The 24,001-nt window shown below is 45.7% G+C and overlaps 1 protein-coding gene across 3 annotated transcripts in view; it reads left to right on the top strand.

Moving 5' to 3' along the window:
* Positions 1-24,001, top strand: part of gphnb (gephyrin b) — a 94,604-nt gene that overhangs the window by 5,715 nt on the left and 64,888 nt on the right. For all 3 annotated transcript variants that reach the window (XM_067241228.1, XM_067241227.1, XM_067241226.1), the window contains exons 2-3: positions 17,371-17,449; positions 23,843-23,900. In XM_067241228.1, the coding sequence (XP_067097329.1) occupies positions 17,371-17,449; positions 23,843-23,900 (137 nt within the window). The remainder of the gene's footprint in view (positions 1-17,370; positions 17,450-23,842; positions 23,901-24,001) is intronic.

Genomic DNA, 24,001 nt, shown 5'->3' with positions numbered 1-24,001 from the left:
GTCACCTCAACACAAACATAAACGCCTGGAGTTTTTTCTACATGCTACTGGAACTTTGACTTGAACGGTGTTCTATGGCCAGATGAAATAAAATGAACCTGTTTGGCAACAAACACTCAGGGTGGGTTTGGCCTAGAAAGAAGGATGGCTATACTGAAGAGAAGCTGATCCCCACAATAAAGTATGGTGGAGGTTCTGTGATGTTGTCTGGCTGTTTGGCCTCCAAAGGCCCTGGAAACCTTGTTAGGGTAAATGAACTACCTGAAAGATATTTTGATCTAGGATATTTTAATATTTTTACCCAAATCTGGCTGTTTATGACAGGAAACTAAAACTGGGTTTTCATTGGATCTTTTAGCAGGACAATGATCCTAAAACACACGTCCAAATCAATACAAAAATGGTTAACTTAACACAAAATCAGTTTTCCGTCATGTCCAATCTCAATCCCCTGATCTAAACCCCATTGAAAACCTGTGGGCTGAGCTGAAGGGGGAGGAACTAGGACCCTGGATGATCTGGAGAGATTCTGTAAAGAGGAATGCTCTCCTAGCTCTGTATTCTCCAACCTTAATAGATGTTAAAGAGAAGACTTAGTGCTGTTTTATTGGCAACAGAGGTTGTACAAAGTATTAAATGTAGGGGTGCCAATAATTGTGGCACACATGGTTTCATTAACAATTATTATTTATTGTTGACAGATTTTTTTTCCTATGAAACTAATTTACATAAATAGAACATTGGATTGTTCTAGTTTTTTCCATAGTGACATGAAGCTAAATTACAAAAACGTGACATTTTCATACATTTTTACTAATCATTGCCAGTGGTGCCAATTATTCTGACTGTATGTAGTGCAATAGCTAGTACAGGCCATTTTACTGTAGGTTTGTAGGGACATTGTCTCTGTTTTTGCATCATGCTAAGGTGTCAGTATGGTAGTCAAGGAGTCTTTTCGGAACTTATAGAAAAAACACATACTGTCTGCCCCCACATCTTTCTTTCTTTCTCTCTTGCTCTCTCTCTCTCTTTCAATTTCAGGTGCTTTATTGGCATCGCAAAAGCAAACATACCATATCATACTATGGATACCAGGGGGGTCAGATGGGTGAGCGGATTAGAGAATCGGGCTATTAATCAGAATATTGACGGTTGACGGTTCGGTTGACGGTTCGATTCAGGCCGTGAAAAATGACGTTGTGTCCTTGGGCAAGGCACTTCACCCTACTTGCCTCGGGGGGAATGTCCCTGTACTTACTGTAAGTCGCATTGGATAAGAGCGTCTGCTAAATGACTAAATGTAAATACCATATAACAACAAAAAATTATCTCTTTCTTTCGCTCCTCCTTCCCTCCTTCTGCAAAGAACACACAAATCTGCACAGCCACATGGTCACAGTGGACAGCAGTAAAGCAGGGAGAGACCACATGACCAGAATAGACAATGTGGGATCAGGGACACGGACACAGAATGAGAATTAAGTCTTCACTGCAAAGGAATTATTCCAGCTCCGAGCAGTGCAGGTGGGGGAGGCATCATCTCTCTCTCTCCCTCCATCCACCGACCCCCCACCCAACCCCTCTGTATCCCCCCACTCCCTCTCTCACCCCACTATGTCCCCCCTCTCTTCCTCCCTCAACCACCCACAAATCCCTCTGTAGCCCCCCTACCTACCTCCCTCTCTCTCTCTCTCTCTCTCTGTCTCATCTGTATCCTCCCTCCCTCCCCTCTGTATCACCCCCCTCTCTCTCTCTCTCTCTCTCTCTCTCTATCACCCCTCTGTATCCCCCACTCCCTTCCTAACCTCTCTGTATCCCACCTGTCCCCACTCTCTCTGCTCAGTAGCCCATAGAAGTCCATCATTCCTGTAGTTAAGTATTATTTAATTGGTGACTGGGGTTGTGAGAAGAGGCATGCACTGTTTAGTGGATGGATGGACTGAATCTCCTTTACTCTGATAGGCTCTTATCAACCCTCCAGAGAAGTGTATTATGGGGGCTGGAGTTCCACTCCCCATGTCAAAATGAGGAGGTGATTGAGAGTATGGCTGGCATACAGTGCTTTATGACCATTTCTCAAAATAAGCATTCTCTAAGGTGAGGGTTTTTGATAAGATGAGATGTAGAACATAATAGTTTTTTAGTGAATGAATGCCTCAAAAGTTTAGGTACTGGAATAGGGTCAACATTTTCGTGTCCATCATTCGTGTTTGCTTGAGTCTACAATTGTCACAAGTGGATTATCTCAGGCGTGCTTGATTACATAACATTTTCAAATTAAGTTTAATTTGTTCAGCCATTTTTACAAGCAATGTTAAAGAGGGCTTCAAAGATGTCCACAGATTAGTATCTATCACCAACCTAAACCCTCAAGGATACCAGAGATAGTTCTCCCAAAGACGTATTTTCTGTCTGATTGGTGCTCCTTGTGTCCTTCTCTAGCAATGATTGGTCAATATTGAGTGGATCAGAATCCGTTCTGTAACAACCAATGACAGGAGCAGAGGAATGGACTAATGATAGGGAGATAAAGTAGAAGTTTTCATCTCCTCTCCTCATCTCCTCTATTATCGTCCCCTCCTCTTCTACTCTCATCTACTCCACTCCTCTCTTCCTCTCCACTCATCTTCTCAACTGTTTTCTCTACTATTCCTCTCCTCCTCTCCGCTTTTCTTCCCTCCTCTTTTCCTTTGCTCTCCTCTGCTCTCTTTACCTCTCCTGTCCTCTGCCATGTCCTGTCCTGGCTCTGGGTGTTAATCACAAATGGAGGCCAGTTGGGCTCTTCACAGTTTTATCTCTGCACATCTGAGGGAGCTCTGACATGAACATCTCTCTCATGTTCTACTCCAAGAGGACAGGTCATCAGCCAGCATATATTGCAGTCACATGCATGCACACACACACACACACACACACACAGTTATTTATATTCCAAAAGACAGGGTGGGCTGGGCCTGTTCTCCATGTTACAAGCACAGCCGAGGAGCTTTAGAGAATATGGCATTCAAGTGTTATTGACTATGGACTACGGTTTGTGTGATGAGTTTGTTGACTTTGGATGTCTCTTTTTATCACTTTGAATGAAAGTGTCCGTTAAATAAACACAATGTAATTACAAATATACTAGTTCTGTCAAACGATTAAAATATTTAATCGCGATTTATGTCATAGTTAACTCGCAATTAATCGCACATTTTTATTTATTCTAAATGTCCCTTGATTTCTTTTTGTCCCAGAAATTTTTCTCATTTTAATGCTCTTATCAACATGGAAAAGTGGATGGGATTGTTTAGTGCAAATAGTTAATTTTATTTTATTGAAAACAACATTGCAATCGCCTGGCTTTGACGAGGGGGCGGAGAATTCGCATCAGCTGTTTGGCCATCAAGTGGTATTTCAGACTGGACGTGCTGCGATGATAGCTCAGTTCACAACGACAAAACACACAGATCACTTTGGTCTTGTCAATGGAAACACTAGGCAACTTTTTAAAAGTAAACTTTCCATTCAGAATCTTATTGGCATCCATTTCGGCGTCTCGCGCTCACCATCCACTCAAAACGTAACGTTAGCCTACTACTCTTTAGCCGGCTCGCAAGCCCAAACAAGTGTGTGCAGAGTGCCTGTTGTTTTGTTTCCGGTCTAGCTAGATCCGGTGTGGTGTTGTAGTTTTTCTAACGTCAGTAGTTGTTGCAACAGCATGTGAAAAAAACTACAAAGTTTGCTAGACCAAAAAGAACGTTAATCTCGCGATAATAAAATGGACGCCGTTAAAAAGGGTTTGCGTTAACACCGTTAATAGGTGCGTTCAACATGAACTGACTTCATGCAGCGGTGCAGGCGGCTGACTTGAAACAGTGAATTCTGGTTAGACTTTTTGTCCGACTTGAGATGGCGCCGAGGCTAGGTCACTGTGACGTAGCCATCAAAGTACCGTGAGATCGATTTGAGAACTGCCGGCTGTGTAGCCGAGCGCATTTTCTCAAGAGCAACTGCAAGGGTTCTAACGACGACACAGCTATTTCATGATTGGCCTGACTCACACATGACAACTTTGACGTGTGTTTTGTAATTATTCTGACACCTTCAGTTTCGCCAACGCTCAAATCCGGACCAAACAGTTTAATTGAATAAAAAATGTGTTGAAGAAAGGGTTTTAGTCCGCCTTTTCACTAACGGAAAGACTAAGTTTAATTATAAATAAAGTAAAGTAAGCAAACAGCGCTTGATCGGCCATGACTGACGTCAACGCAGCAAACCACGAGAAGCTGGAATGTCCGACTTTACAGACACATTTTCAACTCCTCCCCGACTGCAAGCAGCTACTCTAGCTGGTCGTTTCACGCAGCCGCAGTCCATGTCGAATGCACCTAATAACGCGTTTAACTGACAGCACAAAAAAATACATAAGATTACATGGGGCGCCACATACTGTGAATACTATTCTTTTCTGTAAAATATAGAGGAAATTGAGTTATTGGGGAGGACTGATAATGTAGAAGAGGATCAATACTTAAGAGACATAATCAGCATTGTTTCACACTGCACAAGCATTTTCATTCCTCTGTCACCATAGTCTGTGTTGACTGTGTGCTGGTGTGTTCCAGTCTTAGACTGCGTGTCCTGTGTGTGTTTGTGTGTGTGTGTGTGTGTGTGTGTTAGTGTTGCACGGCATACCAAAATATTGTTACTTTTCTATCCTTTTTTGTCATTAACAGTACGGTATTATAATTTCCCAATGTTCGGTATTTAGGTCAAACAGGCTTCCGGAGTCTACTGTGGGACTACTTTGCCTAGAGAGCCGACTCTGACAGCAAACCCACAGACATTACAAAGCCTATTTGTAAAAGCTGTTATAAAACAGTGTTGTGCAAGGGAGGAAATACTTCTAACCTCGCCAAGCACCTCAGTGACAGACAACAAGACCTAGTACTAAAAATGACAGGTTAGTGAATCAGCTAGCTGGCTAGCCAGCTGGTAGGATGGTGAAATATGTAGCCTTTGTCAGGCCTACCCTACTGTATCGTAAATAGCATGACAAGCAAGCATATTTGAAAATGTGAGTTCCAAAACGACAAATATATTAAGCTACAGGGAGTAAGGTGGCTAAGCGGTTAGGGAATCGGGCTAGTAATCTGAAGGTTGCCAGTTCGATTCCCGGCCGTGAACAATGATGTTGTGTACTTGGGCCAGGCACTTAACCCTACTTGCCTCGGGGGAATGTCCCTGTACTTACTGAAAGTCGCTCTGGATAAGAGCGTCTGCTAAAGGACTAAATGTAAATGTACAGTTATTTAGGGGTCTCATTTTGGTGCTTTTTAAAACTAGTTGAGTAGCATAGTAGAGCTATGAGCTAGCTACATGTAGGCCCTAAGGTGGCTCAGACAGAACAGACGATTAAAAAAGACACTCCCATCATAAATTTTGCGAACATAGCATTGCCTATACTGTAGTTCACAAAATACCTGTGGTAAATAAAAGGTTGGGTTGCTGGAGTAACGTTTAAGTGGAAATGGTCTGTTGGTAGAATCATTGTCGTTTTGGCTGTTAATTCGAAAATCTGATCAACCCATGTGGACTGTCTGTTTGTGATCTATTAGTTATCAAGTATCGAATCAGTATCGTATCAGTTTTAAGTATTGTTTCGGTATCGAGTATCGTGAAACTAAACTTGGTATTGTCATCGAAAATGTTGGTATCATGACAACACTAGTGTGTGTGTATCTATATGCATGCAAATGTGCAGTGTGTCTGCGTGTGTTTGTGTCCATGTGTATGCATGCAGATGTACAGTGTGTGTGTATAGCAGCCCTAGTAACACCACCACCATGGTACCACAAAGCTGTGTGCGGCTCATCTGGGCTCGGCAGGAACTAGAGAATGACGAGAAAGAGACAGAGGAGGTCTCAGATCTGTTCGGTAGTGAAGCAGCTATTAAATCTGCTGGTGCCTCATGTTCTCTCTCAGCCCTGCCTCTGTTCCTCAGAGAAAGATACCTAATCTCAGTTGTCAACATCCGTCTGTTTTTCAGTGCTCTGACATTTGTTTTTGTTTTCTCCAGATTGAGAAAGAAAAAGAGAAAGGGTGGTAGGGGGAAGAAAGATGAGAGAGAGAGTGAGAGAGAAAGAGAGAGAAATAAAAACTGAGAGAAAGTAAAAACAGAGACAACTCATGACAACAGAGCAGATGTCTTACAGGAATTATTTACAGAAAGACTCTGGCTGGCGTATGGAGACCAGCTCAGTGACAGGACGTGACATCAAATCAGAGGTTCTTCTCCAAGAATAGTGCGTCTGTGATTGCCGGTGCCCCCACCCCCTGCCCGTCCACCTCCACCTCTTCCTCCGAGCGCTGTAACAGTGAGCCGCGACGTGACTGCTGGCCGTCACCATTGGCAACGGTGGTTTCCTCTTTGTCACCCTGCCAGAGTGTCTATTGGCTTGTCACTTGTCCAGACCCCTCCTCCTTCCACTGAACGCTGGCTAGCGCGAGGTGCGATGTGCTGATCGATGTCTGACACATGCTTCCAGGAATGGATCCTCCACTCTGGCGGCAGAAAGGAAGTCTGTATATTCTTAAAAAAAAAGCTGACCGGTAGCATATTGAAAATACAAAAGCTTGTTTTATACAGACAAAAGGATATCGCCTGACCAAGAGAATCAATGACAGATGTTAGTTTTTTTCTTTAATATTTGTCCTGGATCTGCTTTTACCTCAGATGAGATAAATTGCTTCACAAAGTGTGTTTACAGTTGCCATTGAATGGGCCGACTGATTGCATGCATAATTCAAAATATTGATAGTAATTATATCAGTTCTTTGCATAGTCATACATAATTTATATTTACATCAATTTGGCTAATCAATTGCTTATCAATGGTAGTTGAAAATGCTTGATAATGCATGATACTTAAGATCCCCTTCTCTTCTTGCCTCTCGTCCTTCTTTTAACCCACCCTCTCTCTTTCTCTCTCTTTCTCTTTTTTCTTCTTGCTCTTCTGCGTCTTTCTGCCTCTTGTTGAGACTATTTTTGGTTACACACCATATCATCACCTTTCTCTCCTTCTTTCTTTCTTGGAGCTCTCTCTCTGCCTGTCTCTCCTCACCTCTCCCCATCTCCCCGTCACTGTGAGGCGGTGTGCAGGAAGAAGGGAACATGTAAGAGTGAATAATGGAGAGGGCCAACGCTCCTAATGAGTGTGTTTGATGGCTGACTGGCCTGTGTGAGGCCAAGGTGTTCTCTCTCTCCTCTGTCTCGCGATTCATTATTCAATCTCCTGCTTTTCCCACCCTGTTCCCTCCTCACCCCTCTTCAGAATCACAAAACCCTCTCAGATTGTGTCACCTGGACATCAAATGTTTATGGCCTCATCTTAGCCCCAGATACATGTAATGTGTGGGTCATTTTTGACCGTTTGAAGTAGAAACAGTAGAAAGGGTTTCCAGTCTGTTGTTTGTTGTATATGAGGCTTCTCTCGTCTGGTTTTACACACTCTCCTCTTACATATCCTTTTGTCTCCTCTCTCCTATTCTGTCCTCTCCTGACCTATCCTCCCCTGTCCTCTCCTGTCCTATCCAATACAGTCCTATCTTCCCCTGTCCTGTTCTCTCCTATCCTGTCCTATCCTCCCCTCCTGTCCTGTTCTGTCCTGTTCTCTATTAGAGGAGTGGTGTTACAGAGATGAGCCGGAGCCAAACAACCGCCCATGGTAAACAGGAGCTCATCCTTGCATGAGTTTAGCAAGGAGAGGTCCTGAGAAGCAGGCCAACTGCCTGTGTGAGCGGATGTCTGTGTGTCGGTGTGTTTAGTGAAAGTATGTGTGTCTGTATGTGTTTTTTTTTGTGTGTGAGAGAGACAGAGAGAGAGAAAGAACGTGAGATAGAGAATGAGACAGAACGAGAGAGAGAGAGAGAGAGAGAGAAAGAGAGACAGTCTCTGCAGCTTCTGTGTTCTGACAGAGGGAAACGGCGATGTAATTGCTGACTTCGTCCAGAGGATTGAATGTAATGAAGGTTGCTGCTTACTGGCTGCTTCATTAGTGCATCTGGGCCCGGGGCACTCTGAGAGTGTGTGTGTTTATCTGTGTGTGTATCTGTGTGAAGATCCCAAGGCCTACCTCCCTGGGAAATAAGGGGAGTGGAGTAGCACGCATACAATTACGCATTAACACACGTCGACTCAAAACACACAAAAATAACACACGTTAACAGCAACAGCAACTGTGGTGTATAGTATCTCTTCCTGAAAAGGAGCGTAAACGACCTGGAAAAGGAAAGGTTCCTCTAAGGCAAATTCAGTTGAAGAACTTTACTGTGAAGAGAACCAATAATGGATGATGTTGGCTTAGGACAGGGTGTGGTGACTCTGCCCATCAGCCTCCATGTCTGAATACACCATCAAGTATCACTGCTCCCTCCCTCTTTCTTTTTCGCTCTTTCTCCCTCTTTCCCCCCCCCCCCCCTTCTCTCTCTCTCTCTCTCTCTCTCTCTCTCTCTCTCTCAACATTCCTTCTATGGGAATTTAACTTAGCTTTTTACACCGCTAGAGCACTTTTAATGACACACGTCTTCCCTGTCAACTCATTGGGAAAGAAAAGAACTTATAGACCCTACAGAATCCTTTCCTCTGACTGTATTGAAGCGACAGTCTCTTGTTGTGATACATACTATGTAGCATTTGCATAATGTTGTGGTGCGTGCTGCATCGTTGGAGTGGCCGAGTTTCTGCCTCGCTGCCGTTCTGCTGATTTCACGATGATTGTCGGCGTGCTAAAGCCGCAGCTGGGCTAATCGGCCTTTGTTTTGCCTCGCCAATGCATCGCGGGCATGAAATGGGATTTCTACACTCGGATTGGATGCTGGTCATGGGGAGGCCAGCTGGGAGAGTGGGGTGGGGGTGGAGGGTGGGGGTGGGGTGTGGGAGTGGAGGTGGGGGGGGCTCAACCCCTGGTGCCCCCGAGACAAGCGGAGATGCATCTTAGATCAACTCGCCACTTAATGCACAGTGTGTCACAATACATTCTCGCTCCTGTTATTGTTAATCAAGCTGACAACTGTACCTCTGGAGGCATGCCTGTCCAAACAAGGCTTGGGACTTACACAGAATGGCCTTGTTCATGAATCTGCACGTCCGTTAAGAGAACTGTACTGTACAAGACATAGACAACCATCAAATCTGTGGATGAAAGCCTGCCAGTAACTCCAGTTTAACGTCAATAAAATTAACCGTGGCCCCCCTAAGCCTAACCTCAACCTGGAGTTAAAACCCATTCCCTTCCCCTCTCCCCCTCCCTGGTTGTCTCCATTCCTCTAAGAGACCATCGAATTACTGGGAGCACATTAAAGGCCTTCTCCATGAACACCAATCAATACCTGATCTGATTAGCTGCCCCAATACATGCATTTCACTACGAGCCCTAAACGTCTGCAGGAAAGGGGGCCTTTCCGTTAATGTTCTCCTTTCATTCTAAACTACAGGCCACATGTAGTGCTGTCCTCTGTGACCCAGATAGAAGGACTGGGGAACTAATGTGAATGTGGTTTTAGGAGACCATGTGTAGTTGTGTATAATATGGTGTTACTGGTGGTCAGGCTCCTGATGGGACGCTGGGATATCCTGAGTCAGCGAGTCTGTCCGGGCTAGTGGGAGGGGGGGCTGTCTTTACATACGGAGGGGGGCTGAGTCCGAAAGGTGCACCCAGGGTCTATATTGATGCCTCTGTGTAAGCAGATTCCTATTGAAATCAATAGTATTGCTTGGCGAAGCTGTTTGGACACAGCAATAAGAGATTACTACCTGGACTCACTAATTTAGAGGTTGGATAGAATGAAGTGTACAAACATAGGAAGGAATGAACAAGGTCCTACTGTTTGTTTGAATGCGGAGTGCAAATCATTAGCCATTATAATTTAAAATGGGCCTTTGAAACAACTTGCAATCCGTCAGCCTCTTCATCCTAATTTCAGCATTGCACCCAAATAACTCAGTGGCCTGACTTTTTGGAGTCATTACTAGTATTGGAGTCAATTCTGTGATGTCAACACCATTGTATTATTTTGCAACCGTATTGTCACCACTGTTATATTATTATCAACACCATATCATCATCACATAATTGCATACTGTCTCAATATCATGTCAGGATCATTGGATTGTAGTCACTTACACTGTTGTTGTTTTTTGTCATAAGACGCCATATTGTTAACACCATTGCATTGTGTGATTGTCAATAGCATATTATCAGAGCCAGAGTATGCGTATTGAGTTAGTGTCAACACCATGGGATTGTTGACACGGACTGCAAGACACTCACAGTGGGAGGAGTTGGCTTGCTCTGCTCTGTCAGAAACACTAGTGAGACTTGGTTATCCAGCTAGGCGGGTCCTGAGGTGGGAACCAACCATTTTACAACATTCCTGACTCACACCACGCTCCTCTCAATTGAGTTGCACATACTAGGCAAGCTGAGGACTGATGATTATTTGTGTTACTGTAAACTGTATATTGTAGATTTATATAATATATTTAATTCCTTTTTTTATATTTGGTTCTTACCTCTATTACTGTAACAAGGCAATTCCCCCCTGGGATAAATAAAGTGTTTCTCTGCTCTACTATTCTATTTTGCTCTGCTCTGCTCTCCTCTGCTCAACTCTACTCTGCTCTACCCTACTCTGCTCCGTTCTACTCTGCTCTATTTTATCCACATGCTCTCTGACATGTTCCGGATGTCGGCAGAGGTGATAAGGTTGCTTCATTCTCTCGGACGGCATGTGAGGCTCAGAGCCCTTCATCACGCTGCTGTCATTAGAGATGTAACTCGCTGTCCTCAGCCCCTGTGAATCCGAATGAATATTCATGAGGGGTGTGGCAGTTCGTCAAGCCCACCAATCATATTTGTCCACCCAGGAGCTCAGAGGAGACACTGGAAGAAGAGGGGATGGATGAAAGGAGGACGTGCATAATGGTCAGACCATGAAAAAAAAGAAAATACTCCCATATTCAAGGTCTCCACATTCCCTACTTTGCTGTAAATTGTCTCTATAACTTTCTTTCCTCCCTGACTTCATTAGTAAGTGTCTTTTCAATATTGATGACCACGTTAATAAAACATCAAGAGGAGAGGCCTTTGTGGGGAACTGCTGGCATTTCATGGAGCTGGAGTCTCCGGGTTTCTTTGGAATGATGATGAAAAAGAATGGTTCAGGTGAAGGAGTACGAAGGGAGAGAGTGAGGGATGAGAGAGAGCAAGAGAGAGAGAGAGAGAGCAGTAGTGAAAGGTAAAAAGTGTATAAAGTGTAAAATGTAACGCTAGGTTCTTCTCTCTGAAAAAAGAACCTGTTTGCCTGTGTGAATTTTTCTTGGTGGTTGGTCAGCTGAAGAGTTTATACCTGTGTGTGTGTGTCTATATAAATATGTATTTATATATGTGTGTGTATATAAATATATGTGTGTGTGCGTGTGTAGTGGGGCTGCACGGAGCCAGGATGCTGACTAAGTGCACTGGCATTGGGGCTCTGTCTCTCTCATGTTTTATTTATCCCTGTGGAGACGGACAGGGAAGCAAGCTACTGAGACTGGGGAGAGCACTGAGGGTCAGCACAATCTCTGTCTCTCTCTTTTTCTCTCTCTTTTTCTCTCTCTCTCTCTCTCTCTCTCTCTCTCTCTCTCTCTCTCTCTCTCTCTCTCTTTCTTTCCATTTTCCACTCCCTTCTTTCTTCCTCTCTATTTTGTCCTCTTCCTACCCACTTTTGCTCTCTAGCAAAGCCCAGATGCATAGAAGAAAGGCCAGAGCTTTCAGAATGTTCTCCTCTGAGCTCTCGGAGGACTAACCAGTACTGTGTAGTATCCACTGCTGTGTGTCATTTTGTGTTCCAGTAGGCTGGCTTTATTGCATTTTCACGTTGCTCTGTGTCTGTTTTTCACAGTGCTCTCCTCCCAGCTCTCCTACCTTCCTCCTCTTGATCTCTCGATGGCCTGGTCGCTCTCCAAGGTGCTGGAGCAGCGCTCCTCGTTCCCTTTCCTCTCCCAACACTTTGGTTCCTCATCGATGCTCTTTTCTCACTCCCATCTCCTCCCCACGCCTTTCCCTCTCCCCCAGTCACTCTCTCAACTCCCTCCAGCTCCTTCTCCCTCTCTCCCACAGCTCCCCCCCCCCTCCCCCAGTCACTCTCCCCCCTGCTGTGTTTTGGGGCAGTTTCCTCCACGTAGGGCAGGAGCAGGTGGAGTGTTGTACTCCTAGCATTATGTAAAACCCCGCTCATTTAGATCTGACTTCAAATAAATGAAAATCAATCCATTGGCTGGCTCCTTTGTCCAGGATATAAATAGTGTTTTTCAAATCTTATCTGAAAACTGTATTGTGGAGTGGAGAGGCTTTGAAATGCAGCCCAACGATTAGGATCCCATTCTTCCACTCCACACCCCCTCCATTCTCCCGGCTGCTTGAGTAAGCCTGGGGCCCTGTGTGTGTTTTTGGGGGTCTCTGTATGTGTGTGGGGGGGGAGGCCACTTGTGTGTGTTTGCATAAGGGTAAACTTTAGAGTGTGTATTGTTGACAGGAAGATACAGAATGTAACTGAGAGTAATGATGTGTGTGTGTGAGTGTGAGTGTGTGTGTGTGTGTGTGTGTGTGTGTGTGTGTGTGTGTGTGTGTGTGTGTGTGTGTGTGTGTGTGTGTGTGTGTGAGTGTGTGCGTGTTTGTGTCTATGTGTGTGAGTGTGTGTGGTACATCTATGTATGTGTGTATGTGCGTGAGGGTGTGTGTGTGTGTGGTACATGTGTGTGTGTGTGTGTGTGTGCGTGTGTGTGTGTAGTACATGTGTGTGTGTAGTACATGTGTGTGTGGTACCTGTGTGTGTGTGATGATGGATGCTGTGCTCCTGCAGCTTACACTACAGCTCCACTCAGAATTAACAAGGTTGCTAAGATACAGTGAGCTTATATTAGATTAGGTTATCTACTGTTATTGCTGTTACTATATTTTACCCAGCACCATGAAGCCTTTATTCATTTGGAAATTTCCCCTGCCATGGAATTAAGATGCTGGTATTTGTGCACTACTGCCTCCCCCCTCCCTCCCCTCCTCTCCTCTCTTCTCCCCCTTAGAGGGTGTTGCAGAATCTAAAGCCTCTCTAGTAAAATGTCTACCCCACCCCTTTACAAACTGGGGGTGGATCCAATCCTCTATTCTATCATTAAGACCATTTAATCCCAAGCTCGAGGCCCATTGTTTCCATTTGACACGGAACAAGCCAATAAAACTCTGGCAGGAGCCTGTGATGTCATTTTTGGGGCATCTTAAAGAGGTGTTGCCCCCCCACCACCACCACCAGCAGCAGATATGAGTCTAATGTGGTGTCTGACCCCTGCACCAGTCTTGTCTAGTACAAGCCCTGCCACAGAAGTTGCCAACTGCAGAGGTAATGGGTACGTGGAGCAGAACTCTGTAATCTCATTGGTTTATTTCTACATTTTCCTGCATTAAATTAGCCTAAATACAATTTTACGCTGCAATGATAAGATATGTTTGGTCAATAGTGCTGATAAAACCAGGTAGAGAGGTAATTTTCAATACAAAAAACTACCCTCAAACAAATATGTTTCAAGCTAAAAATATAGAATGTTAAATCATTTATAGAGCTAAAAATAATCACGTCATGTGTGGGAATATGACAGAATAACAGACACAGAGTGCAGGAAGGCAATACAACCCTAACTGCTTAGAATAGTTCCAGGTTCCTGTGTGAACTCTGGGGGTGACTGATACAGTACTGATTCCAACCCAAGTGTGTGTCAGTGTGAGGGCCTGGTATAGGGGAAACTCCAGGTGTGGGATCCCAGAGAGATAATGAGAACTGACTGCTTTATGTCCTGGAAATGATTGACTCCATAGCAGTCAATGAATCCCTCCACACAGTAAGTCAGCAAGCCAGCCTGCCAGTCAGCCTCCCAGCCAGTCAGCTAGCCAGCCTGTGAGCCAGCCAGCCAGTCAGTCAGTCACCAAACGTTCTTTTCCTTTTACCTTTCATTCTCTTGTTCTGCAACCACATATTTTACTTATCTGGAAGTTTTAGTGTGCACATCCTTCTTTATTTGCTTTCTTTTTCATGCATTCTCATTCCCTTCCCTACCCATTCTCATTCCTTCCCATCACACACTCACTCACACTCACTCACACACACACACACAGGGCTGCAGTGAGTTGTGTTGTAGTATTAACCCTTTCAGGGTGCATGTACACTCTACAGTCCCCTGGGGTCTTGTATGTGAGTGTTCTCCCTGTTAGCACTTTGCCCCGCGTAACGCTTCTAACGCATGGGCCCTCTTCTCTCCGCCCACACCCGTAGCCCGGGGATCTCACATTCAGCTTGCACACACACACACACAGAGAAGAAGACATAAAAGCATAGACAGGCAAATAAAAGAACTACCGACAGATCCACGCACACACAGAGATGTATGTGTAGTGTGGAGAATGTTCAATGATGTTGTTCAGGCATAGAAAAAAGCTAGGAAATTAACCAGTGCTATAGATTTGCAAACATACAGTACAGAGAAAGAATGAAAGCTTTTAGATAATCTGTCCATGCACTTTGCTGGGAACACAAACCCAAATTCAACTGGCAGGTGAAGTTACACAGTTCTGTTTTTAACACAGATGTGACTGGTTTTACTCTGTTTGGTTCAACCTTCCAAATACACCTGCCTTTAAGTCCTCCAGCCTAGTACAGATTGTGCTCCAGTCCTGGGGTTAGAGAAGAACTTGTGATGGGGACGAGCCTATCTACCTTGACCCCTGCCTTTCCCCAGAGGTCACTGTGGAAAAGGCACCTTAATGCTTGGATCATCCTGACCTTGACCATATCAAGGTTGAAGGTATAGCTGAACTCATAGGAATGCTAAGAGGAGGGTCTGTTCCAAGACAGGGGAGGTGTGTTAAGAGGTGGGTTGTATATTATTGGTGGGCAGCTGGCTGTAGAGGCGGAGACTAGGAGAGAGGTAGGGGGCTAGAGTAGGGCCCTGTTCTGCTATCGGACCCAGCTGCTAGCTGGGAAAATGAGAAGTCCAGGGGCCAAGCTGTCAGCGGCATGGCAACCTGCACCATGCTGACGCAATGCGTTCCCTTCCTCTCCCTCTCTTCCTCCGTCTCTTCCTCCCTCTCTTCCTCCTTCTCTCTCCTTCTCCCTTTCTTCTCCTTTTTTCTCTCTCCCTCTTCTCCCCCTCCTCTCACTCTTCTCTCCATCTCTTCTCCCTCTTCTTTCCCTCTCCCTATCTTCCTCCCTCTCTTCCCTCCTCTTCTCTCTCTCCTCTCCTTTTTCTCTCTCTTCTCCTTCTCCTCTCCCTCTCCTTTCCCTCTCATCCTTCTCTTCTCTCTCTCTCTTCTCCCTCTCTTTTCCTTCTCCTCACCCTCTTTCCTCCCTCTGCCCTCTCCATCTCCACCCCCTCCTCTCTCTCTCTTTCTCTCTTCTCCCTCTCCTCCCCCTCCTCTCCCTCTCTTCTCCCTCTCTCACGCTGTCTTCAGCTCCTGCACAGGATCACATTAATATTCCTTTGAAGCCTATTTCAGCTGCAACCAGATCTCCCTCTACCTCTTCTCTTTCTTTCTTTCTTTCTTTCTTTCTTTCTTTTCTCTTTCTCTCACCCCCCCACCTTTCTTTCATTCTCTCTGTCTTTTCTTTGTCTCTTTATGCTTCTCTCTCTCATCCCTCTTTCCCTCCCTCTCTCCGTCTCTCCCTTTTTTCTCTCTCTCAGGGATCAATTCTTTTTCCTTCTCCCTCACCAGTGGGAGAAGCAACCATACTACCTTTAATCCAGGAGTTCCCTCTTACACTCACACACACATGTGGACATACACACACGCAAAGAAGGGTGGAGGGTGCAGATGCCTTTGACAGAGCATGTTGATTGGTTCAGAACGGTTGCTGCCTCTTGTAGGAGAGATGAACGGCTATTTTTAGATCAAGGGGTAGCTGGGTGAGAGAGACTGAGGAAGGGTGTGTGTGTGTGTGTTTGTGTGTGTATGTATGTCAGGAATACTGCAGTCTTGAAGGAATTTCCCCTTCTACACACGCACACACATACAATCACCAACCGTTGCTCATCTAATCCAGGGTAGTGTGTGTTCCACATGTTTTCTCAACCCTTATCCCTCCTCCCCTCAGTCCCTCGTTTGCACTCTCCTTCTCTCGCTCTCTCTAGCCCTCTCCCCCTCATTTTCCTCCCTCTCTCTCTCTGTCTCTCTCTCTCTTTCTCTCTCTGTGCAAATGTCAGCACTCCCATTTGTTTGCCAGAGCCCAAGAGCTGCTGCCTGCTCTCTCTGTTTACCTCTGTCACTCCAGCCCCCTCTCTCCCTCTTTCCCTCTCTCTTGGACCGGTCTCCCCACACTCCCCTCACCCTCCTCTCATCCCTCTCTCCCATTCTCCTCACACTCCTCTGTCCCTCTTCTCACCTCCTCTGACCCCCTTTTCTCTTCTTTCTTTTTTTCTTCTTCTTTCCATCTCACTCTGTCACTATTTTTTCATCCATTCTTATTTCACCAATCTCTCTGTGATCTAAAGGCAAGGGGACAATGGTTTGGTACTCCCCTGAATGGTGTGCCAGGAGAATAGGTTGGGGTGTGCTGTAATTAGGACACTGCTTGTGATATCCAGGCCTCATATAGTCATGTGTCACATCTCATCAGTTTCTCTGTCTACTTCCAGCACTCAAATCACAACACCTGGTCTCTTTCTTAGTTCTGTGTTTAGTCTCTTTCCTTCCTTTCTCTCTCTGTTCTCTCCTCTTCCCCTTTTTGTCTCTCTCCCTTCTCTTTTTCTCTCTCCCTCCTCTCTTTCTCCCTCTCTCTTTCTCTGTCTCTTAGCCTCCTCTCTCTGTCTCCCTGTCTCCCTGTCTCCCTGTCCCACTCTCTCTCTCTCTCTCTCTCTCTCTCTCTCTCTCCCTACTCTCTCTCCCTACTGTCTTTCACTCTCTCTTTATCTCTCTCACTCTGTCTCCTCATCACAATGATGACTCATGTGGCTCACACCTTCTCAACAGTCATGGGACACAGTGGTTGCAAATGTCTTCGAAAGTTTGTGTGTCTGTGTGTGCATGTGTTTGTAAAGAGAGGGAGAGGTAAAGATAAATAGAGTGTGCAGTTGTGATCCTCATTGTATTTTTAAATCTTAATTAAGACTTGTCTTCATGTTTGTGTGGATCTGGAAATGTGTTGTTATGCTTAACTTCTCTGGTAACTTCAGCAAGTTGGGATTGTTTTTCTTTGTGACTGTGCCTGTCGTTTAGTCTCTGACTGTCTTCCTGTCCCCCCCACCCCCCCCCTCTCTCTCTCTCTCTCTCTCTCTCTCTCTATCTCTCTCTCTCTCTCCAGTGAGTGACAGCTGTTTTCGGAACCTGGCTGAGGACCGCAGTGGAATCAATCTCAAAGATCTTGTGCACGACCCCTCACTGTGAGTGTTCGCCAGCACACACACCCTCACGCACGCACACACACAGACACTGTGGGGCGCAACTGCACACAGTGCATTCACCGCGAACCTGCTAAGCGTGTAGTTTGGCGAGTTGTAGAAAACCGAACATGAATACTACACCTTACAGTTTGATAGATAACAAGGCGTGCGTATAGGCTGGCGTTATTAGTGCTGAGCATAGCTGACATGCCAGTGCAGCACAGCAACCGCTGCAAACACCTGCATGCCTGGACGCATTAGCTCTTTAGGCTACTTCAAGGGATCGCTGGTCTGAAATTTGTTTTGTGCCATTACATGTTTCCAATCACGACGATGAACAGCCTTAAACAAGCAAGCCATGGCTGGACTCTCATCCACCATGTTATTATTGTCTTGCATCTTTTAGTTGTGGCCAACTGCGGGTAACCTAGCCTATATAAATTATGTTATTATGTTGTAAGATGTGAGTCTGCGCTGTGTTCTTTAGTTGGCAGTAGCCTAACATCAGGAAAGGAAAGCGACTGAGTACCCAAATATCTTTCTGTTTATGTATTCTTTCAACTGGATGTAACTGAAATCACTTGTATGATTGACATATCTATTAACAACTTGGTTAAGATATAAAGATTCTGTAATAGGTATTTAGGGACTGTGAGGTCGAGTCCCGGCTGAGGTGGCTTTTGCTAAACTGCATTTCATTGTCTCAGTACTTGAATAACAAAAAAGTTTAATCTAATATGATATTCAAAGGAAATAATCATAGACTAACAACACGAACATGAATGACAGATTGATGTTCATGTTCTGACAACAAGTAGAGAAAACTGGCTCGGCGCTTCTAGTTTTGAGGCTGTTCATCGTGGCACAGAACGAATTTCGAAACAACAATCCCTTGTTGTAGACTAGCCTAAAGAGCTGACATGTCTAGGTGCGGTGTGTGCAGGTGTTGCTGTGCTGCGCTGACACATACGAAGTATGCAAAGCACAAATAACACCTGCCTGTATGCTCGCCTAGATATCTATCAAACAGTTAGAGATAGTGCTCATGTGACGTAGGTGTCGCTTATTTGTGGTGTATTTCAGGTGTATGTGTGCTGTGCACGCGTCTTCTAAATACGTGTGCACATGGCCAGTGCGACACCTACGTGAGGTGACGCCTGTGTGTCTATTGTAATGCTGCCTTCACGTGCTATTGGAAGTATGGTAAATACGAGTTTCCAACTGGTAAGTTACACACAAATGCCCCCTCAAGTCGTAATTACCAGTGAGAAACTCGTGGATATTTTGATACCCGAGTTCCCGAGTTGAATGACCTTTTTAACTTTCAACATGGCGGAGAAGAGGACTGGTTCAGAAGTGGAAAGTATGTAATTCTTTATTTTTAACAGTGCAACTATTGTTAGCTGTTGTTTGTGTATATTATTTCAATATGTAATCTATGTACACTTAACTTGTACCATTTGTTGTGTCCATTTCCTCCTCTAGCAGGTGTATAATGGAATCAAAAAAGAATTTCCACAATATGTACAGCCAAATTTTGAAACATTCTCCAACAACAAAAACACTTGAACATGTCCTCGACTTCACAAGTGGGAAATAGGATCTTCCGACTAGCATGTGAAGGCAGCATAAGTGTATGTAAATTGCTTGCGTGCGTTCAGAGGTTTGATATCATTGTGCAGGCATATGCAGGTGCTAGTGAGCCCTTTGCATATAAACCAGTGACATGTATTACGCCCCATACACACACATGCACGCACACGCACACACACATGCGCACACACATAACATCAGCTCTGTGATGGAGCAAGTGAATCAAGGGCTTCCAATAAATATAAATCAAATTGGCGTTATGGCTAGCTAATAAGTTCTCTTCTCACAAAGGTTTTTTAAAGTGCTGTTGTTTCTTAGTGGGACATGTGTGTGTGTAAGTGTGGGCAATTGATTTAGTCTTACTAGTGTGTCCTATTACAGTCATAAAGTCAGTCAGTATCAGTATTGTCACCGAGTTCTGCTTTGGAGCTCTGTCCAGTCGCATGGCTTCCATGTCCTTTCATGTGAAATGTGTGTCGCGTGTATGTGTGCATATTTGCGTGTATGTGGAGGAACTGTGTCCTCGACGTCACACTCCGCTGAGATACCCTGACAGAGCCAGCGCTGACACCACCGTGAAGCAAGCGTGTTGACGGATCTGTCGCACATGCGCAGCGAGAGAGGCACCAGTGTGTGCTTTTACATGTGTGATGAAGTCCGTGTGTACTGTGTCCTTTCTCACCTCAGTTTCTGTGCTTGTGTGTGTGTGTGTGCTTGGTGGGGATGGTGTCTGAGGGGGACCATGCTTCTGTCCCCAGGCCAGAGTCACACACACACGTCTTCTCCCCTGGCTGGAACACACTGCCCCCCGTGGGCCAGAGCACACAGCCTGGTGTCAGAGAACCACACACACCACACACACAAACACATATGCATACATACTCACTCACGCACACACACTCACACTCACGCACATGCACACACACTCACGCACACACATGCAGACACTCATGTACACACACACACTCACGTACACAAATGCAAACACTCACACACACTCACGCACACACGACACTCATGCACACACACTCATGCACATGTACACACTCACGCACACGCACGCACTATGGGGTGTAATCAGTGTCAGCGGTTCATATGCAAAGCGCACAGTAGCGCCTGCACACGCCTTCGCGAAGATATCAAACCTCTGAATGCACGCGAGAACTTTACATTGACTTACAATGAACACAGGCGTTCACACACACACGTCACGTAGGCTTCACGCTGGCGATGTGCACACGTATTTTATTGACGTGTGAACAACGTGTACGTGTCATGTACACTACACTTGACATACGCCTCAAATACGCGAGACCTACGCCTAAACGTTTGATCGATATCTAGGCGTGCGCTCAGGCAGGTGTTGTGTACTTTGCATCCTGAAACACCTGCGCACACCTGCCCGCCTAGACACGTGAGCTATTACGCCTGTTTATACGCACACCAAATTTCCTATCAAACTGTAAGGTGTAGTATTCATTCCGCGCTTTATAAAAGTAGACCACGCGTATTTCACCCGTATCAGGTAGGCGGTGAACGCACTGTGTGCAGCTACTCTGACACTGATTACACCCCATAACGCACTCTCACGCACACACACACATCCGCACGCATGCACCCACACATCATGATCTCTGGAAACTCAGCACACAGATCCACAAACATCTGCACACACACACACTGTAAATGTGTTCCATGGTACCCACACCCTAGTTTCCTCTCCCGTTCCAGTAAAGGGGCGAGAGGAGGTGTGTCAGAGGGAGAACAACAAGATAGGAGGAGAATGAGGGGTGGAGAGACAGAAGCCGAATGAAATGAATCAGGAAAATTAATCTCAAGGACAGGACCGTGTGTGTGTGTGAACTTGTGTGTGAAATTGTGTGTGACAACAACACTTCATCAGTGCTTTCAAGCAACTGTAGTTGTGACATTCTTTGTCAATTTAGCAAATTTTCGCTGGTAAAAATAGAGTCAAATATATCAGACATATGACAGTCTCACCCAGGCAGCCAGTAGGAGCCAGACGTGTGTGCTGGCCCAGCTGGCTGGGGCTCGCCAGGCTGGGAGGGACAGTCACACTAGGCACATTCAAGCTTCATCAGTCACATGTAAATATGTACAGTATCTGAGAATGTGGGTCAGTGTGTGTGTTTGTCAGTGTGTATCTTTAGGAGTGTGTGTGGTCCCTTGCCAAGTGCACTGTGCTCTAACCGCTATAGGGCTGGAGAAGGTGTGTTACCTCGCTCTCCTTCTCCCTCTCCTTGTTTCTCTCCCCATCTCTCTTCTGCTCTTCTCCCTCTCCCCATCTCCTCTCCTCTTTCCCAATCTCCTCTCTTTCTATCTCCTTTCTTCTCCTCTCCTTCCTCTCCCCACCTCCTCCTCTCCTCCCTCTCCCCATCTCTTCTCTCTCTCCCCATCATCTTTCCTCCTCTCCTTCCTCTCCCCATCTCATTCTGTCCTCCCTCTCCCCATCTCTCCTCTCCTTTTCTCTCTTGATCTTCTTCTGCTGGCATGCTCAGGGGCCTCTGAGGGAGATCCAGCTCTCTCCTCAAGCTGATGGCTAGGTACTCCCTCTCTGACTTGTGTGTGTTTGTGTGTGTGTGTGTGTGTGTGTGTGTGTGATGGAGAGCCCTGTACAAAGGATCTGCATTATTAATAATATCCCCAAAGCAGATTGGCTCCATTATGGAGCTGTCCGACCAAGACCTGCACAGCTGGATCACAGATGTGTGTTAGGTTTGTGTGTTAACGTGTGCTTTTTTGTGCGTGTGTGTGCTTTGTTAGGTTGGTTTCCCTCGCCTATAGCAGTCTCTCTCTACACCTCCATCTCAGTCCCTTTCCCTCTCATCCTCCCTTCTCCTCTCTTTCCTCTCTTGTTTTCTTGTCTGTCCCACCCTCCCTCCTTCTCTCCCATACTCGTTCTTTCCCCATCACCTCTCTTCTCTCCTCTTTTATTCATAGTAATCTGGGCAGGGCATCCAGGCTTTCAGGCCAGAGTTGGCTTTCTTCTCTCCGCCTCGTAGCTTCAGGAAGTATCCACACATCAAGCACACAGCCAGAACTCTGCTGCAGAGCCATTTGCCCCATGTTGGGGAAGCCAAAGCCAGCTAACTAAAGCCATGGAGAGGCGGTGTTTCACATGAGGGGCCGTCCAGTACCGTACATTCACCCCACATACATGCACTTCTGTTTAGGACATGGCACATCTGGTAGGCATCAGATATGCTATGTATGATACTTTTTTGTTGTTTTTGACAAACACACACACAAACGCAAAACATGCAGAAACACACCTACACACACACATTCATTCTTACGACATGTACCGTGCACACACACACCTGGGTAATGACACAGTCCTCCCATAGGAGAGCATGACACAACGGGGACGGCAGGGCAGAAAACACACGCTCACGATTAGCGACGCTGCAAAACACAAGCTTCCGACAGGAGGGGTTGCCTTGGAAACGGCGGGAAGGAAACCTAGTTATTTGTGTTCAGCATATTTTCATTTGGGCTAAAACCGAGTGGAAGAGAGGAAGTTAAACAGAGGGAGAGGAAGACAGAGGAAGAGAAGAAAAGTAAGAGAGTGATAAAAAGAGAGGGACAGACAGTTAGAGAGAGAGAGGCAGAAAGAGAAATGTCCCCTGACAGGTCTTTCACTTTCCTACCTACCACACACTCTAAAAAGACCCACACTCCCCCATCCAGAAGTGGAAATCTCTCTCACTGCAGCCTCAGTGTGTGAGCGTGTGTGTGTGTGTGTTTCCCGCTGCATTTTCAACATACTACACGCCCTGTTCTCAGGGAAGTGTTTCTCCAGGGGAATCTCATGAAACAATCCATTATTAATATGACCTTTTTTCACTTTTTCTGCCTTCTAATTCCATAGAGATGTTTTCTCTACAGTCATTTTCCTCAAAATAAGCTCCGTTTTTGACAGTATCGAGACCAAAGTATGGTTTAAGCATTCAGGGTTAACATATGATGATATTCTGTACAGGTGGAGGTGTGGTTTCATTCTGACTGGTCTGAGAGCTATCATGTCGTCCGTCATGGAGAGGAAACATGATGCAGTGCCTTTCCTAAAAATAGCATTCCTTATAAAAAAAGGTTACGTAAGGAGTGTCTGCGCAGCGTTGAGCTTCACCTTGAGCCCCGGGTTGTTTTTCCTCCGCTCCGCTCCGCTCCCCATTCCCTCCCTCCCTCTTTTTCTCCATTGCTGCAATACCCATCCTGGCCACACAAGGCCGCTATCGTACCAATCTCACACATTGTGCGTGCTGTGTCCTTGCTGGTGTTGTCCCTATGGACGGTCCTAAGGAAATCCTTTTAGGGGGGCGATGTTCAAGGGCACTCTTTCACTCTGTACAGCCTCTCATTCACTTTCTCACTCCATCTCTCTTCCTGTGTCCCCACTCCTTCTCCCCAGCTTGCTTGGGAAATGAGAGAAATTGGATTTCTTTAAAAGGTCTTTGGCTGTGTGTCTGGGGGCTTGAGAGCCCACTGGATGTTTTTGAGTCAGAGGAGCTGAGCAGTAAAAAGCTTTAGGTTTCGTGGTGCACATCAGAAATGAGGAGGATGTAATGACTGTTTTGTGATCTGTTTTTCCACTCTCCCTCCCTCCCTCCCTCCCTCCCTCCCTCCCTCTCTCTCTCTCTCTCTCTCTCTCTCTACCTCCCTCCCTCCCACCCTCCCTCCCTCTCTCTCTCTCTCTCTCTCTCTCTCTCTCTCTCTCTCTCTCTCTCTCTCTCTCTCTCTCTCTCTCTCTCTCTCTCTCTCTCTCGCCATCTCTCTCAGGCTGGGGGGTATGATCACAGCCTATAAGATCGTGCCAGATGAAATAGATGAGATAAAGGTAAGCGGCGTTGCTCTCTATCTCTCTTTCTCACCGCTTTTATCTCTGTTTCTGTCTCCCTCTTTCTCTCTCTGTTTCTCATTCATTACTACCTTATCTCT

This window comes from Osmerus mordax, chromosome 8, assembly GCF_038355195.1.
Source record: "Osmerus mordax isolate fOsmMor3 chromosome 8, fOsmMor3.pri, whole genome shotgun sequence".
NCBI classification, from domain to species: Eukaryota; Metazoa; Chordata; class Actinopteri; order Osmeriformes; family Osmeridae; genus Osmerus; species Osmerus mordax.
The sequence above is the reverse complement of the archived record's forward strand: the minus strand, read 5'-3'. Positions and strand labels throughout refer to the sequence as shown.